Source organism: Poecilia reticulata, chromosome 16, assembly GCF_904066995.2.
Source record: "Poecilia reticulata chromosome 16, P_reticulata-male-v2, whole genome shotgun sequence".
In the NCBI taxonomy this organism is placed as follows: domain Eukaryota; kingdom Metazoa; phylum Chordata; class Actinopteri; order Cyprinodontiformes; family Poeciliidae; genus Poecilia; species Poecilia reticulata.
This window is the reverse complement of record NC_088845.1, coordinates 25,729,397-25,747,378: the sequence shown is the minus strand read 5'-3', so window position 1 is coordinate 25,747,378 and position 17,982 is coordinate 25,729,397. Positions and strand designations below refer to the sequence as shown.

Below are 17,982 nucleotides of genomic sequence, written 5' to 3'. Positions count from 1 at the left end.
ACTGCCTGATGCAACCATGGATTCCTGACAGAAATAAATGAAAATATCTCTTGCTACACCTCACAGACGTTTTCAATTTGATCTTTTACACTTTAAGCCAATATAATAGATCCCCTCTTGTAGCCGTTTAGTTATTTTTTAGCCATTTTATCAGAAATGCGTGCTACAGTACCAACTTTATGTACAGGCACTACTGGTAAAGATGCTTTTAAAACACATTTTATTGCAGTTGGATAAATTCACAATAGAATCTAAAAATGTTTTTATGCTCAGGTCAGTAAAAACAGATTTGAAACAAAAATAATCAAAGGCTACTTTTGGTGAATTTCAAGTGACATTTTGGGTTATATCTTCATGGCCACCATTAGACGCTGCTGATGATTGTTCAGTTATTTTCAGTTTTACCATCACAAAAGTAAACATCTACTAAACTTGGCTCTGGCTTTTATTGGAATTATGTGCTTTGATCAGTCATCCTGGTGTTCGTAGCATGGAATATGTATGTGGAAAAGCACTTTATGCCGTCTGAAGTACGGAGGAGGATATCTGGGTCAGTTCCTTTAACAAAGGTCAACAGGAAACTGAAATTGGGTCATTATTGAATGTGATAAATGACAAAAAAAGGTCAAGGACAAAGATTTAAATGTACTCTAATTAAAGGCTATGTTTTTCAAAACTGGAAGTGGAAGTAGATGCTTCTGTATTGCAAAATGTATTTCATTGCAATGCTGTAAATGTTTTTAAACAGTGATGCCAGTAATACGTGTTTATATCAAACTTTACATAATGGTGGCACATCCTCGACAAATACTTTGTAATTCAGTCTTGCTTTGAGTAAAGTGTAAAAAAGGATTTTCTAGAAACTGAGAAAAGCTTCATTGTCAGTAGCGACATTACAGTCAGTTCAAACAAACGTTTTGTCGCGCAACAAAGGAAAAGCGCACAATAACAGGTGGAAAACCATTTAATTACATATAAACAAGTGATACAAAGTTTGAGCTAAGTCACAAATATAATCATTGTTTCCTACTAAAAAATAGGACCATTGTCTGAATATTTACATGTATGAAAGAAAGATTATTTTTTTCTGGGGGTTTTTCCTGAAGAATCAGAAGTCTTCAATCTCTTGCTCCAACTCCTGATATAAGCAAGAAAATAAATCACACATACGACAACTTAGCATGAAATATGTTAACTTATGAACAACATCTCAGAAGTCGGACTTGAAATAAAACTCAAAAACAGAATTTTATATCAGAGAAATCTTTTAAACATATCTGTAAATATGAAATTTTAACCTGCTATGCTCTTCTTAAATCAATAAAAAGGACAAACTAACCTGTATTAGTGCTGTTTTGTTGTAGTCCTGTCTGTATCTGTAGATGCTCTGGCAGAGAAGAGCGTAGAGTTTCTCCAGCTTGTAGACTTCATAGTCTTCTGTCTTCATCACTACTTTATCTAGTAGCTCCTGATTGAAAAGAAAAGAAGGAGAAAAAAAAAAGAATCAAGGCAATTACAGATGTTGTTAAGCCCCAATAAGTACAGTTTTTTGTGACATCACAGACCTTTAACTTGTCTCGGTCCACGACCAGAGGAGGATTCTCCTCGTTGAGAATCTGCAGAGCTTTTTCCACCGGGATCATGTGCTGCTGCAGCACCGTGTTTTTCAGGGCACGGGTCATCCGTCTCACGTTTCTCTCTGGGGCAGGAAACAAAAGAGGCGCACTGACTGATACACACCATTTAATCTCCTCCTTGATTTCTAACAATATCTAGAGGCAGTAATGTTGAGTGTTTATTTGGGTGTTTTCAGGAAATAAGAACAGCATCTCTTTACTGTTTTGTTGGAAAGAAAAACCACTCGGGCACAGAGACCAAATTAGTCTGTATGACTCTGCTATCTCACAGTAATGTTATTGTTTGCATCACTATCCTATTTCTAAGACCTGAAAGCAATGGATGCCAGTTGTGTTGGGAGTCCCAAAGGCAAACAGATGAGTGTGTGAAGGGGCAGAGGGAGGCTGAAAATAGGACGCTGATTCTATCTGGTCATCTGATTGGCTGATAACGGGCTAAATGCATTTACAGCATTTTTTTTTTTTTTTTTACAATCTAAAGAACCACATTTCAATGTATTTTACATTGACTTTATGTGATATAACAACAGAAGTTAGTGGACCACTAGGCAGCCTACAAACATCACCAGTGTGTGCCGTCTAGAGATGCACACACTGATGGATTTGGATAAATTCAGACAGTCTGTGAACGTCTCGAGACCTCTTTTATTTATTATCATTTATTTGCCATGTTTTTTCTTTCCTTTTACTATAGTAGAACGGGGCCACAAACATCAAGTGAGTCTTGGCATAAAAACAGAAGTGGATACACCCCACCCGTTAAGCTTGACTAAATACAGAAGTTCTAATTTTTGTCGCTGGGAGTAGACTAAAAATAAACAAATAAATAAATACCGAAGATGTGAGCCAAAAAGTTATGAATCTGCGCGTCTGTCTTATGCTGTGTTTTTTATATATATATATATTTGGCTTCATTAAATATTGCATGTTTTTTATTACACAGTAGGTAAAAAGAATATTTCAAACAAAATGTTTTTGTTTTTAACTGATAAAAAAATATTGGCCCCAGTACTTTCAATTTGGTGTCCAAAACGTTTGGACACCGTATATTTAGATAAAAGCATATTCATGTGTAAGATTGGTCCAGTCAAAGTCCAGATTAAAATCTATTTGAGAATCTGTGGAGGTCCAGAAAATTGTGCCAAGCTGTCAGACGCTCTCCTTAAAGGACTTGCAGCTGAAACAGTTCACAAAAGATGGCTCTACCAAGTATCGGCTGCAAAAGGGCAGAATACAAATGCATGCCACACTTTTCAGACTGTTCCCTGTAAAAGATTCATTGGTTTGCAACATGACGGAGAATAACCAACCTGCACTTGTGTCCGTCTCGCTCCTGGCAGCTGCAACTGCGTCGGTGGTGGATGCTTCTGTTGCGTCCACCTCCATGGGCTCAGCAGGTTTGTCCAGCTCTGCTTCATCTCCTGTGACAAGTTTGCTGTTCTGATCGTCAGCGGAGTAACTCCTCTCCACCTGCGTCTCTGACTGACCGGCAGGACTCATGTTTGTTGTGATGGCATTCTGAGCGTCTCCCTGTCCCTCCACGCAGTTGTCCCTTTTCGTGCGGACAGAGACGCCCTGGTCTGCGTCTCCTCTTGTGAAAGGCTCAGGCTGCTCTGACTGATGCCGGGTGGCTCTGTCTTCATCATGCCGGTTTTGCTGCTCTTCAGCAGCTGGTTTCCTCTCCGTCTCTTCCTCCTGACCGTTCGGATCAGAACTACCTTCCTGATCTGCTGCACTTCCTGGCTCCGACTCAACGTCTATCGGACCCTTATCAATTCCTCCGTTGGGATTCTCTGCTGCTCCTTCTTTCCCAGCCTCATCCTCATCATCTCCATCGTCTTCGTCCTCATCGGAAGCGTCGTCCTTGGATACGTGGGGGGACGAGGATGGCTTCTTCTTTGCTATGTGCCCAGTGGACCAGCGACTTTTCCGACGCTTCTTCTTATGCACTGAGGCAGCAGAAGAATATTTAAATATCACGGAAAACCTTTAAGCTGCAGGGTTTGTTTCCCCTTTAATCAAGCGTATTGTTACCTGTGTTTTTGGGTGTCATAACAGCAGAGGCTGTTGTATTGCTGGCAGCAGCAACAGTGGGTTCAACCGTCTCACTTTGTGGGGTGAAATTATTGGGAGCTGCAGCAGATCTGGGATGTTTAGGAAGGACGTGGTAGAAAGAGGGAGCGAACCGCGCCGTGGAGCAACCTAACATGGTTCAAATAAAAATACAATACAATTATTTATAAAAGAAAATTAAATGTGATGTTCACGTGTTTTTTTTTAATAATATGGGCAAATTGGTTTAAACTGTAGATCCAACTAATGCGTTTTTTGTCTGTAGCTTACTTTAATTACACATTTATCCAGTAACTAAAACTAATGTGTTTGCCTCGTTTTAAATAACATTAATAATCATAATTCCATATTTTAGCAATTTTTAGAAACTTCTAAAGATCCTAAAGGCAGCTGTTAAGTGACAACTTGTGGATGAAAAGCAGCCACATACTGACCCCTTGTTCTGTGAGACTCTTTAATCTCCTCACAAATCTTCTCAAAGTTTTCGTCCAGTTCTTCTCGGATGATGGCGTGGACGGTGTCCTTCAACGCACATGCTCTGTGACGGATCTGCCGATCTGCAGGAAACACAGGAGTATCAGAGTGCGCTCATTAAAAAAATAAAATAAAAAAATAAATCTATAAAGCATGTCTTGAAAAACTTTTCACTTCTACAAGAGCAAACTTATGTATTTCAGCAGGAAATTTTCTTTGATAAAGCAACATAAAGTAGTGCGTAATTGAGAAGAGGAGGAAAATGAAAAGCGGTTCTGTTTAGAAGATCCTGAGGCAAAAATGTGTTTGACCACTTTTTTCTGCAATTACAGCTGTGAGTGCACCAGCTTTGTTCATCTGGGCACTTTTTAATCCATTTTTCTTTCCTAAAAAGCTGCAGCTCAGTCAAACTGAGTGGAGACAGAAGAACGTCAGTTTTCTAAACAGATTCTCCAACACAAAAAATATTGATCTAAATCACTCTGACTAGGGTGTTTGTCCAGGTAGAAGGTAAACCTTTACACCAGTTTTTTTTTTTAAATTCACTGTCCAGATAGTGTTCAGGACTTTTATGCCACACATTCAGTTTTGCATGCTGCTGCTTCCACGTTTATAAGAAAAAGAAATCAGTGTAGCATTTTCTGTTTAAAAACGTTTGATAGCATTTCAGTAATCTGTTTCTTTTTGCTACTCTCTTAGCTTGCTCTGCCAGTTTAAGCGGCCAGCCGTGTCTTGACATGCTTGAGGTTGGGTCATACTTTTTTCCTCTTTTCCCATAATGGATCAAACTGTTCCTTAATGTCCTCTTAAAAAAAAACTAAACAAAAAAAACTTCTGAGGCCTTCATACAACGGCTGCATTCATAGAGTCTAAATCACACAGATGGACCATTTATCAATTGGATCATTCATCCCTGAAGCCAACTGATTGGACTGGATTGCCGCTAAATAAAAATCTGTGCCACACTTTTTTGTTGTTGTAAAGATTAATTACTCTGGTTCCTTTTTCCTATGCTCCACTCTGTGTTGGTTTGCACATGTTGTGTATATTTGGTACCTGAAGGGTCCCTGTCTGGGTTGTACTCTAGGGCGTTCTGCCAGATGAGGTCAACATCCTGGAGGAACTCTTTGACCGTGCCGTATCGATGGAGGTCAATCCTCGACAGAACCGTGGACAGGTCCATGGGCTTCTTGATTACTTCGGCATAATCCGGAACCTGCGCAACACACGTGACGTCATTTATAGAGAACAAGCAGAACTTCTGGGGAGAAAAACGTCACCGAGAGCGACAAGAGGAGAAGCCTGGACGGCTACCTCGTCCAAATCCACGGGTTTAATGAAAGCCTTGAAGCGTTTGTCTTGAGAGAGGCGGTTCGTGACGTCGCGCAGAAACAGCCGCAGCTCCCTGAGCGTGTCCTCTTCCTGCTCGTCCAGCCGCCGACTCTCCTCCTCCGTCAGCTGTCGAGGCGGAGGAGGGGGGGCCACCGGCAGCACCTCCAACGCACGGAGCACTGGCAGGTGAGGATTCAGGAGATGAGATGAAGCTAAAATGTGAATTTCAAACTTTTCCAGCACTGCACTTTGAAGATAAAAACTAAAAAAGGACATTTGATTCACTATTGTATATCATTTATTATTGTTAAAAATGTATGTGATTGTATTCCATATTCTACAGCACTGACAAGGTCTTAAATTTTAAGTTTTGAAAAGTCTCTCTCTCTCTCTCTCTCTCACACACACACACACACACACACACACGCACGCACTCACACACACACCCCTCACTGGTCCAAGAACAAAACACTAATTTAGCAAAAAAAAAAAAACAACAACTTTGTTTAATGTAAAAAGCATAGGACGATCAATAAGTCATTGAGTCGTTCGAAATATTAGATTGAAACAATCCTAACAAACTGTGTTGAGATCAATGACCTTCCAGCTAAAACTAAATGCTCATATACAAAGAAAGTATATAAAATTTATTTAGCAAAAAAAAATAATTTCGGTGATTCTAACTGTTAAATCAAATTAAACAAGGAAAGTTTAGTCTGATTTAACCTCAGACTGAGAAAAAAACAATGTATCCATGTTTTGGATGTATGAAGATATCAGGTTTCAGCTGTAAGTAACTTTTTTTAAATAAAAAGTATATTCCACTTTACTACAAAACTGCAGTTTGAACATAAAGCCCCATCAAGCATTTTATACTTTACAAACCTAATCGAAATACAAGGATTTCGAGCACCTGAACAAATCCCGTTTCTCTCTTTTTTTTAAAAAACAAAAAAAACAAAAACTATGATTTCAGATAAATCTCTTACCAGCTTTTCTTTTAGAGGCTGGAGCTTTAGCAGCCTGGTTGAGGATGAGGCCCTCGAAGAAGTCCCTTCTCTCTTGGCTGGTGGGGACTGGAACATGAAAAACTTCTCCATACTCGACCTGAAACAGCTCCTGCACCTGGAACGAGGAACATAATGGCAAATTAATGTCTCATTTTCATAAAATAAACGTTTCCCCACTGGAAACGCAGCGGCAGCGTACCTCCGTGCTGAGCTGGTCGTAATGGACGCTGCAGGTGGCCAAGAGCAGAATGGGAGAGAAGGCAGGAATGGAGCTGAGGAGGCTCAGAAAGGTGGCCCTTAACGCAGAGCCCACCGTCTCCCACCACTGGCCGATGTGAGGGATGTACAGGATACTGGGAGAGGTTCGCTTGGCCTCAACAAAGATCTGGGGAGCATCAAACTGGATCAGTTTCTAGTTGTGCTACTCAAGACTCACAGCTGGAAGCAGGACATGAATAGTTAGTGTAGGACTGTAAAGGATTCTGGACATTAAAGCATAAAAGAAAAAAAGCCAAGCAAATACTGGTTGATCAGGTAATCAGAAACTATTAAAAGAAATTGTCTTTTTTTCAGTCAGAGAAAGTAAGACGACAAAAAAATTAAAAATATCCATATATACCTGGGTCTGTTTATTAAAACATAATTGTTCAGTTTATACTAAACAGAATTTTTCCATAAGAAATTATTACACCCTGATTCTTCACTGCTGGTCTCTGGAGAGCGGCATGTTATGAGGAAAAAAATGAATACAACAAGGCTTTTATGAGAGAGCTGCGACTGGGTATAAAAGTCATTGTTGCTTTGAGATCATTTTCAAGAAATAATATAATGTTAATGGCATAATAATGCAAGAAAACAATAGTAGGAAACATTTACCTAACGTCTCAAACAAACATTTAACGCTGGAACACACTTTAAATAACCAAAATAAACAACATATAAAATGGAAACTGGAGTCTTTGTAAACAGAGTTAACCTTCAAAAAAGAGACAAATTGAGACCAACAAACCAGACTGAACATTTCTGTCAGAAATGAGAGACATGAGAAAAACATACAATCATCCAAATGGAAACCAGTGAGTTTGTGCATCAATTTTTCAAGCGATTTATTGCTGATTGAGGGAAGTTTAATGGAGGGTTTTATAAACAGTTTAAACATGAAGTTCACATGTTCACCTTTTCAACCCTCAGATGAATGTAAGACAAATTTGTCTGTAGAACAAATTTGTCCCCATTTGCTATTATAAGAGCAAGTGGGGCCCATGAACTACAGTTTATGTGGCAGCCATTTTGGCCAGTGAGGTCTACCAAAGAGACACACTGAATTTGACAAGGCTGCAAAAAGAAAGAATCTGCGACTTTTAGAGCTTTGTTTATATTGTTATGTTTGAATGCCAATATTTGACATCAGGATGCATTCAGAAAATTTCCCTCTCACCTTTGCGCATGTTTCTTCAGGCGCCGTCACGCTGGCTCCAAACAGGACGGCCATGTCCAGAGTGTACACCGTGAATTTCTCCAGAGCGTGGAGCACAGCGGGGCCCAGGTGGGAATTCTGACCCGAGCCCGGCCGGCCCTCCAGCAGCAGCCTGGGACGGTACGACGTCGGCTGACTCAGCACGCTCCTACATGGGAGGACGGAGTAACTTTTAGACAACTTTTAAACTTTTAACCAAAAATCCTACAAGCCTATTATTAACAGCTACACTAAAGGGTATCCCATTTTATAACAGTTTGTAGGAAAGATTTATATTTAAATTATGCACTTCTATGGCTGCAACTAACAATTACACTGATAAAAAAAAAAAAGACACAAAGCTTTTTTTTTTATACAATTTTAAAAATACACTAGAAGAAGCCAAACAAATAATTCAATTCCTTTTTTTAAATAAGAAAAATAAACATTTTAGTGCATAAAATGCAAGAATGCAGGATTTCTTTAGTGAACACTTCATCATTTGTAGCAATGGATGCATTTGTAGCTAAAAGATACTTTCAACATCAACATGTGAAAAGCTCAGGCTTTATGCTTGACTTTACATTAACATAGTGTTGGAATAATCTAATGACTAATTTTTGGATTAAACAATTAATGATTTTTTACACAATTTCAACTGGACGAAACTGAAACTATTTTCCACTTCAGGAGTCCTAAATAAAGCATATTTACAGACAAAATGTTTAAAAAAAAATAAAAATCTTTCTACAGTTTTGGCTTAATGACTGATCTGTGCGTCATTTTTCAGCAAGTTTATCTTTTAGTGTGTAGATTCCAAATAATAATTAATCTATAGATTAGTTGAATTTTTCCAGTAATCAATTCATAATTATTAATCCGGTTAATCTGTATTGTGCTTTACTCAACACAATACAGAAGAAAATAAATACCGTATTTTCCGCACTATAAGGCGCATTGAATAGATGCTTCAGTTTGGGTTGCCATTTTGTTATGTACTCTATTATTACACATCCACATTGTAAAGAAATGGTCCCCGAGTACTTTATATAGTAGGTTGCCCCAGTCATTGTTTCACTCTCTGTGTTGGTGTTGCGATATTGTGCCCAACTGCTTTCTGGGTAACACAGACCAACCGACACGCTGCCGCTGCAGTCTCTGTCTCTCTTCCCCCGCCCCCTCTGACTTTAAATGTATTATCAAACTTTATTAACAAACCAGCGTTCTGACAACTATCCCAGCATGCACCGCGCACTTCTTCTACGGGGGAAAATGAAGTCGGCGGCTGCTTACCATAGTTGCTAGACCTGTTGTGGCTCAATATTGGTCCATATATAAGGCGCACTGTCGGCTTTTGACGAAATTGAAGGTTTTTAGGTACGCCTTATAGTGCGGAAAATACGGTACTTTCAAGTTATTTTCTGAGGAAGAGTGACTGATTTACCCGTTGAGGTCCAGCAGGCCGCTGGCGGCGGGGAGCTTTAAACGAGACTTGGAGGTCGGCCCACTGGAGATGACGTCACTGTCCTCTTCCTCACTAAACATCAGATCTTCATCCGATGTCCCACAGGCCACATCTGCAAACAAAGAACCACACAGAATGACAATAAAGTTGATGCTCTTCTCTGTAGCAGAAAAAAAAACACAAGGCACCTTGTTCTCTCTTCCTCTTCAGGCCCTGATCTGCATGCGGGAAGACTCGCCTCACCGTGTGCAGAACCGTCTGCAGGGTGGCGTTCAGCAGAGGCCGGATGGCAGGTATCAAGGCCTTCGCTGGTGACACCATCGCCCTGAAGACCAAGAGGACGAACTCAACAAAATGTCTGCAGGGTCAAGGGCCGATGGAAGACACCAAAGTTTTTTTGCTCTACCTTTGGGCGGCTGGTACCATCTTGGACATGGCGCACTTAAAGTCTTTGCTAGCGATGACGATGGAGTTCACGTCCAGAACCAGCTTCTGGGACGAAGAATAGATCTGTGGGTAGCGGCGCCGCAGAGCGCACAATGCTGCCTCGGAGCAAACCGCCTTGATATCTGCTCCACAGTATCCTTAGACGGGGAAACGGATGACGCTTGTAAATCAGTACAGCATTTTAAAAGTGAGAATGTTTCTTTCTGTTGCTGCTCCAAAGGTTTCCTGCCTCTACACAAAAACATACCAACACATTTCTCTGCCAGTTCTTCCAGGAAGGCCTCAGAGGGAGAAGGGGTCCACTGCCTGGTGTGGATCTTCAGAATCTCCCTCCTTGCCTGTGAATTATGCAGAAGCAAGATGTTTAGTGTTCAAAAACAAAACTTTTACAGCACATTTTGAACATTAATAAGAAAAATTACAATTTCAAAACGAACAATTTTCTTTCAAAATATAAAACTTTTTTTTTGGTCTTTACATAAATTTTAAATCAACTTTAAATGTTTTTGGTTTAAATGGATCGTTCTAAGAAAACGTTGCTCCTTGGTCCACAAAACCAGAAATGATCTACGTTTCTCAATGTTACACAGCAGAAAGAAGAAGAAAAAAAAACTTGACAAAATCCTTACAAACAAAAATGATCTACAAAGCAGAAAATGCTACTAGTTTTCACAGGATGTTTAGACACAGGGGGATTGTTGTTGATGTTTTGTTTTATTGCTGCTGTCGCCATCTGGTAGTGGCTGGGCAATATGACTTAAAAATAAAATTTTTCCACAATTTTTATTTCTTACTAAGATTTTGTAGTCCAGGTTCAAGGATGCCAAAGCTACAAGTGGATAAGTCAAAATGAAAATCTCAATTTTCCAAAACGCAAATCTTCAGAAACAGCTTATTTGATTAATTGATAAAACCGTTGATTAATTGATAAAACCGATTTATCGCCCAGCGCTTTTTTTTTGCTTGATTAAAAAACTTCCCCACCTCTCTGTCCGGCAGACCAAACAGGAACTCTCTGTCGAAGCGTCCGGGTCTCCTCAGAGCCGGGTCGATGGAGTCCAGGCGGTTCGTAGCTCCGATGACGACGACCTCCCCTCTGCTGTCCAACCCGTCCATGAGAGCCAGGAGCGTCGACACGATGGAACTACACAGAGACCAGGAGCAAACTTTAAACGATAAATCCTCAGGTTTCTAACTCCTCTCCTTATGAAGAAGCGAAAGAGCAGCAGGATATGGAGTTGCATCTAGTTTGAGGTTTTGGTTCTGCTAAAACCTACGGCTGGATCAAAAGAAGAACCCAAACCTGTGTATCTGGTCCTGTCGGCTGGATCTGACCGGAGCCAAACCGTCGACCTCATCAAAGAAGATGATGGACGGACGCATCTGATAGGCCTGAAACAAACACAGGAACAGTCACTGACAACACACCGTGACTTCATATCTGTAGGAGACAAACTGGTTTTATTTAGTCAGATTGTACATGAAAAATAAGTGTTTTCTTTTCTACTTGGTTGTTAATTAAGAGCTCAGGTTTACCTGGTCGAACAGCAGCCGCAGCTGTCTCTCTGATTCTCCCACCCACTTGCTGAGGCAGTCCGCTCCTTTCCTCATGAAGAAGGCCACCTTCCTTTCCCCCTGGCTGCACTCGTTGGCCAGCGCTCTGGCTACCAGAGTCTTCCCGGTGCCTGGAGGGCCGTAGAACAGGCAGCCCCTGGAAACGAGAGGGGACACAGAAATTATGCTTGTGGACGAGATAGGATGGCAATAAAGTGGAGAAAAACGATTTACGAATGAGGAAAACGATTGATACGCACATGAAACATACCAAGAAGAGACCATAAAAAGCAGAGTTTACCATTTTGGAACAATTCATGGATATCGACTGATTTTTCAGAGTAGTTTTCCAACAAAAATGTAGTTCAGTGTTCACCACTGCTTCCATCTTGATGCATTTTTATTCAGCCAACAAACTGAGCTATTTTTCCATTTGCACAGGACCCATGTCTTTTACCTCGGTGGCTGTATTCTGAACCTCTCAAACACCTCTGGGTAGAGCAGAGGGAACACCACCATCTCCTTCAGGGCCGAGATGTGCCTGCTCAGCCCTCCGATGCCGTCAAAGCGAACCTGGAGCAGGAGAAACGAGCTTCTGTTAGGATTTCATCCCCATGCTGCTCAGACGTTTCTCCGTAAGAAGAAGAAAATAACTATTCATCTCATTTACATTTCCTTGGTGTAGACCACTTTGTGTTAGTCTGTCAACTAAAATCACAATGAGATGCATTAAAGTTTGTGGCCATTATGTGACAAAGTTCAAGGAGTGTGAATATTTATTTATGCTCAACACTAAACCCACCCTGTAACTATACAGTCAAAATGCTGAAAAGATAAATTTAGCATTTGGATACATTACTTCATCCTTCCTGCCGCTCACCGTTTTGTCGATGTGCATGGGGTCGACGTCGGCGAGGCTGGCTCCGATCTTCATCCTGTCTTTCTGGATCCCCAGCAGGTCTTCTTTCACGAGGTTCATAGGGAGGCATCTTCATAAAAATAAGAAACAAAAACATTAAATCGCTAAATCTTAATGATTCTATCTGATGCAATCACAGAGTCACAGATGGCACATTGTCAAGCGCTAAAAATTCAAGAATGAGGCTTAAAATAGAAATCAAGAATTTGGTTCACCGGTTTTTGCTACTCTCACCTGTTGACCGACCTGCTCCGGTTGTTGCTCCTTCGTCTCTGGAATTTCTCGTCGTCCGAGGAAGACGACGTGGAGTCGCTGCTGTGGATGGCATGTCGCCTCCTGTCGGGTAGAAAAGACGTTAAATTAGTTTTCCTGTCTCACTCGGTAACGATGCAACACACAGACCATTAAACTTGATCCAACAATTGCTGTCTGCTGGATGGAGCTAACAAAATACAAGTATGTTTATGCCTAAACATATCGGCGTCGCAACATTCACCAACATGATCATGATGTAGGTTTTCCTTGTTTTGTGCGGCTCTGGGTGACAGTAAATATGATGCATTGGACTTCAGTGACAGACTAACATATAGCACTGATTATTTTACTAAATCGATTATTCTGATGATTAATCAGATTTTAAAAAATGGCAGTTTACAGATTTTTCATTAACATTTTTATACACTAGAAATGCATTAAAAAATGCTAATGAACAAGTAATTCAGTTCATTTTTCTCTTAAATAAGAAAAACATTTTATTACCTAAAATGCAACAACATAGCATTCCTGTAGTAAATTTGTACCTAAAGCTAAAACTATACCACTTGAGGAGTTTTGGGTAAAATATAATTACAAACAAAGGCGTTTTTATCTTATGTTGAATACAAAATATAGATATACTATGTACAGCTTTGGCTTATTTACTGCTCGTTCTTTCAGCAAATGGCCTTTTTTTGAGTCTGTAAACTACAGTTAAATAATCGATTATTACTAAATTAGTTGACGGTTATTTCAAAAACGGATTCTTCACAATCGTTTCAGCCGTATTAAGATAGCATTAGTATTAAGAGCCAACCACCAACACCTACAATGCTAACAAACACATCCAGCACTGCACAGACAAACCGAGAGCCCAACAAAGACACAGTAAAGGTCTTACCTCTCAGAACTACTCCAGAGGTTGGGAGGGAAGCCAATGAGAAAAAATAAAGAACAAACAAATAGGAATTGGAGATTTTTGGTTGAGATCTTTAGGAGAGTTGGGCTAACTTTTCATAATAAAGGAGAAGTAGATCTAGGCATGGGTTAGCTACCTGTTTCCAGTTTTGCAGAGGTCACAGTCAAAGGAGTTTAAAAACCGCTAAACTTTTCAGTCGCGCCATTCTGATAACCTAAAGTCTGAAAAAAAGTCCAGACGAATGGAAAACCGACCTGCTGGTTCTCCTTTGGTTATAGGGGCTCCTGGGGGCCGTGGAGCTGAACCTGAACCTCCGTCTCATAGGAGACGAGTGCTCCTTGAAGTACATGCTGCGTTTCCTGGGCTCCCGCGGTTCTGGAAGAACATTACAACTATTTATTACAAAAAGCTTGTTGGTAAGCTTCAGCAGTAGCTCAATCTCACATTAAGATTGATCATTAAAAAGCCGTGCTCTTTATACAGACACTCATCCACGTTTCAGAGATCAATAATTGATTAAAGTGATTCCTTTGAACAGATGCGGTACCGTCTAATGGGGCCTGGTAGCGAACGGCAGTCTTCCTCTGGCGAAAGTCGTATCGTTGGTGGTTTTCTTCTTCCTCCTCGTCATCTTCGCCATCTTCATCCTCTTCGTCCTCCTCCTCCTCTTCTCCATCTTCACTGTTATCATCTTCTTCGTCATCTTGAGTTTTGAATAAAAACACAAACAGACCGTGTAAATGAGGACATAAAACTCTTCAGGAAGTTGAGGTTCTTTTAAAGTAAATGAAACCGATCGGTTCTTTCCGACGCCGAGACGTATCCTGGCACGTCCCGACCGCGTCTCTGAAGCACTTCCACCTCGTTTCCCCTCCTCACCTTGGTTCTTCTCCTCGGTTTTATTACTCTTGGTATTTGTCCTCAGGGAGCGCCTCATTCTGCCTGAGCCGTAGACTCCAACCTGTCAGGACAAACATAAAAAACCTGAAACAACTGACACGGCAAGGAGCTCAAACTCAAGGAGTGATGTAAAATAAATTAAATTAGAAAACCCATCACCTCTTCTGTACTTTCTCTGTCTCTGCTCCTCAGCCGGCGTCTCATTTTCTGCATGTCGTCCATCTTTTGGAGAACTGCTTCAGCAGTGCTGAGAAGAAATCAGAGCAAAGATTTTTTTTTGGGGTGGGGGGGATGTCTCTTAACGCTCAGAGAACAAAACAACGTCTCCTGAAGTCTCTCTTTATATTTTTAATTTGATTCACATCTAGACTTTGATTTTATCTTAACACATGATTATGCTTTGATCTAAACCATTTTATCGTAGCCCCAGCTGCATGTTTACGGTTATTCTCCAGCTGGAAGGTTAATGTCCCAATCTCAAGTCTTCTGCATTTTCTAACAGGTTTTTTTTTTTTTTTTTTCCCCCAGTATTGCTCTCCGTTTAGGTCCATCCCACTGAAGAACTGCATCTCCACAGCCTGATGCTGCCACCACCTATTTTCAGGTTGAATTGCACCGCATGTTGCATGTAAACCAAAGTTCTGGCTAAGTCTGTCTCAATAAATTAATAAAAAATTGTCTGATAAGTTAGAACGAGCTCAATAGTCACAAAGGTCCTAACTGGCAGTTTTGCCTGTTTTCCCCATCAGAGCAAAATGATTGATTTTTTTTAAGTGCAACTCTGTTAACAGAGACTTCATAATTCATTACATTTATGGTTTTGGTTACGTTTGGTTTTTATTTACCGTTTTTTTGTTGTTGTTGTTGTTTTATTTAGGATATTTGAAATGTCTTCCTGTTCCAGTGTTAATTGTTCTTTAGAAATTAAAGTTTATTAATCTTTCAAAGGGCGTACTTGTTTTTTCTTTCAGATCAAGATTAATTGTATTTTAGTAAATTTACATTACAAAGAAAGGAAACACGACAAAACGCTATTTCGCAAACCAATAATTTACAATAAAAATGAGTAGGCTGAAGCCACGCTTTGTTCTTCACTACCCTTGAAAATGGTTCTTGAAAATCGTCTCAAAAATGACAATATTAACACTTTTTGCGATAATTTCTTTGTCCAGCAAAGTTTGTAGTGACGACAGACCTAGATCTAGTTTGTATCCTCCAAATTACTTTTGGCAAATTTCAAAAGAGACAACTTTTGCCTCTTTTAACGCCATTTCTCCACAACAATCCAGGTTTTTGGAGTCCACTCGACAGGTGTCATCGTCAGTTGCACTGAACTTTATTTAGCAGCGTCCAAGTAAAAGGGCAGGGGTTCGAAAACAAATGATAAACATACCATTATACAACTTTAAAAACATTGTACAACATTACTATCTATTTAAAAACTAGATGATTGTTTGTGTATGTGAATCACATATGATGCCAAAAAATACATGTCACGTGTGCTTTCTGAATGGCACTGTAAAGTTAACATTCAGTACAATTACAGGTCAATATGAATGTTATAGATCAAATTAAGGAAATAAAGGTGAAGCTGAATCGACAGAACTGGTTTGGATGTTGCTCGACTCACTTGGTAATGAGGCGATCGTAGAGCGCCGACTGTTTGCGGGAGTTCAGTTTATATCTCGTGATTCTGGAGCTCCTTCGAACTGAGTGATCCTCCTCTTCCTCTTCCTCCTCTTCCTCGTCCACTCCCCGACTCTGCAGGTTAAAACGACTCCTCTTGGGAGTGGATGACCCCTCTGCCTCATCTGGAACATCTGGCAGGAAGGATTACATCGAGCGTTAGCCATCCAGTAAACAGAACGCTTTCACACGGTCAGCGGTGCGGTGCTGCTCCTCACCAGAGGGTTTTGCTTCTCTCTGCAGCCTGGAGGACTTCCTGGTCATCAGAAACAAACAAACAAACAAAAAAAAAAAAAACACAAAGTCAGATCACTGTGCTTGTGGAATTCAAACGAAGAATAAACAAACGTTTCACCTGGTGCAGCAACCGTCTGCTTTGTCCTCATCCACAGGAGAGCTGGTCTTAGGCTCCATGTCAGCAAAAGAGACTTCCAGTTTAACTCTTTGTCCTCGACTTCTAAGGGAATGACCGAGACCACTTCCATTGTCCTGCTTCATGTCCCTGTGACCCTGAGACCGTTATAGAGAGCTTAAGTTTACATTTAAACCAAAAACTCAGATGATTTAATCTCATAAAGGACATTTACGATATCTAGACTCCCTACAATTCCCTTATTTTCCACAGCCTGGAAAATCAGAGTTCCTGCACATTTTTTCCATGTAAAACATTGAGACATTTCCAGTCACAACTTTCTCTGTTTGTGTTTATGTATACGGAAGGAGATCAGGAAGTAGGAATAAAGTAAATTAAAATGACAGAAAAGTAAAAGGAATATTGCAAGGAAAGAAGTGATCCATTGCATTTAATCAAGTTTAGTAGTGGATGAAGTTAAAGAAGTGGATGATGGTTTTGAAAAAACAGTGGGAGAATATTGCAAAAATACAAATGCAAAAAACAAACAGTAAGACTGTACAATTGATGAAAGCTCAAAAATAGATTAGTGACAAACAGGACAGGTGGGTTAAATATTAGACAATGGGCAAAGAACTAGATAAATACAATATTTAAACTGTGATATAAAGTATAAAGTAGAGAAATATATCTATTTTTTCCCATACCTGAGCTGAGTCAAGTTCAAACTTTATAAAAAGTACAAGTCTTGATTATAATCAGTTTCTCAGCTCTGAGATCCAGGTTGAAAAAGTGATGAAGGAAGTGGTTCAGCATTTATGCGTTTGATTTTTACAGTACCGGGAAACAAACAGGTTAAAAACGCTAGGCTGCTGTGTATGTTGACTGCATGACTCATCAATCATCATTCATCTCGTATCAACAAGAGCGCAAAGAAAGTTTCTATTAAATGTGAAGGACAGCGCAGCAATGCGCTCTAGCTGGGCGAGAAGCTGCAGAGGCTGAGCTAGTTAGCTTGGCGCGTTAGCTAAAGTAGCACACCTAAGTTACCATTAACGACAACTTGTCCTCCAAACAAGTGCTATTCTCGCATGTTCTTACATTCATTAAGTTGGTTTCGGGGCTGCTGAAGCTGTCATTCAGGGACCGAGAGGACCGAGTCACTCGGGCGGACTTTCTCTGCGACGCGGGAATCAGCGACAGAAAGTCGGGGCTCATTTCCAGCTCCGTCGTCCTCCTCTTTGGAATAGTGGCCACCGGTTCAGCTCCGACACCACCGCTGCTGCGTAGGACCACCATCTTGACTTTATTACGACCACAAATGATGGAGAAATCTGTCCACGATTGTTACGTTTAAAATATCGTAAACATAATACAAATAACGCGCTGTCTTCTCCAGTTGACACACACTCTTTCCTCTCTGAACCCTTGATTTCTGGCGCCATAAACGTCATCAGGGCGTTATGTGGACAGGGGCTTTACTCCTCCGCCGACACAAACAGA

The 17,982-nt window shown here is 40.4% G+C and overlaps 1 protein-coding gene and 1 non-coding gene across 2 annotated transcripts; both read right to left on the bottom strand.

Moving 5' to 3' along the window:
• Nucleotides 1-946: 946 nt before the first annotated feature.
• Nucleotides 947-17,969, bottom strand: atad2 (ATPase family AAA domain containing 2). Its single transcript, XM_008432029.3, has 29 exons — nucleotides 17,581-17,969; nucleotides 16,483-16,637; nucleotides 16,346-16,383; nucleotides 16,072-16,261; nucleotides 14,601-14,688; nucleotides 14,421-14,502; nucleotides 14,089-14,244; nucleotides 13,796-13,916; nucleotides 12,602-12,703; nucleotides 12,329-12,437; nucleotides 11,906-12,021; nucleotides 11,431-11,605; nucleotides 11,198-11,286; nucleotides 10,879-11,038; nucleotides 10,142-10,232; nucleotides 9,854-10,031; nucleotides 9,636-9,772; nucleotides 9,427-9,559; nucleotides 7,965-8,151; nucleotides 6,726-6,911; nucleotides 6,506-6,641; nucleotides 5,499-5,695; nucleotides 5,241-5,400; nucleotides 4,145-4,267; nucleotides 3,672-3,839; nucleotides 2,948-3,586; nucleotides 1,566-1,699; nucleotides 1,340-1,468; nucleotides 947-1,138 (listed from the first exon to the last, which is right to left on the bottom strand). The coding sequence occupies exons 1-29, from the start codon at nucleotides 17,776-17,778 to the stop codon at nucleotides 1,109-1,111; spliced, it is 4,407 nt and encodes a 1,468-aa protein (XP_008430251.1). The 5' UTR covers nucleotides 17,779-17,969; the 3' UTR covers nucleotides 947-1,108.
• LOC145547774 (small nucleolar RNA SNORA5) lies at nucleotides 7,733-7,866 on the bottom strand. Its single transcript, XR_014084092.1, has one exon. It is a non-coding gene; the product is annotated as a small nucleolar RNA SNORA5 (small nucleolar RNA).
• Nucleotides 17,970-17,982: the final 13 nt, after the last annotated feature.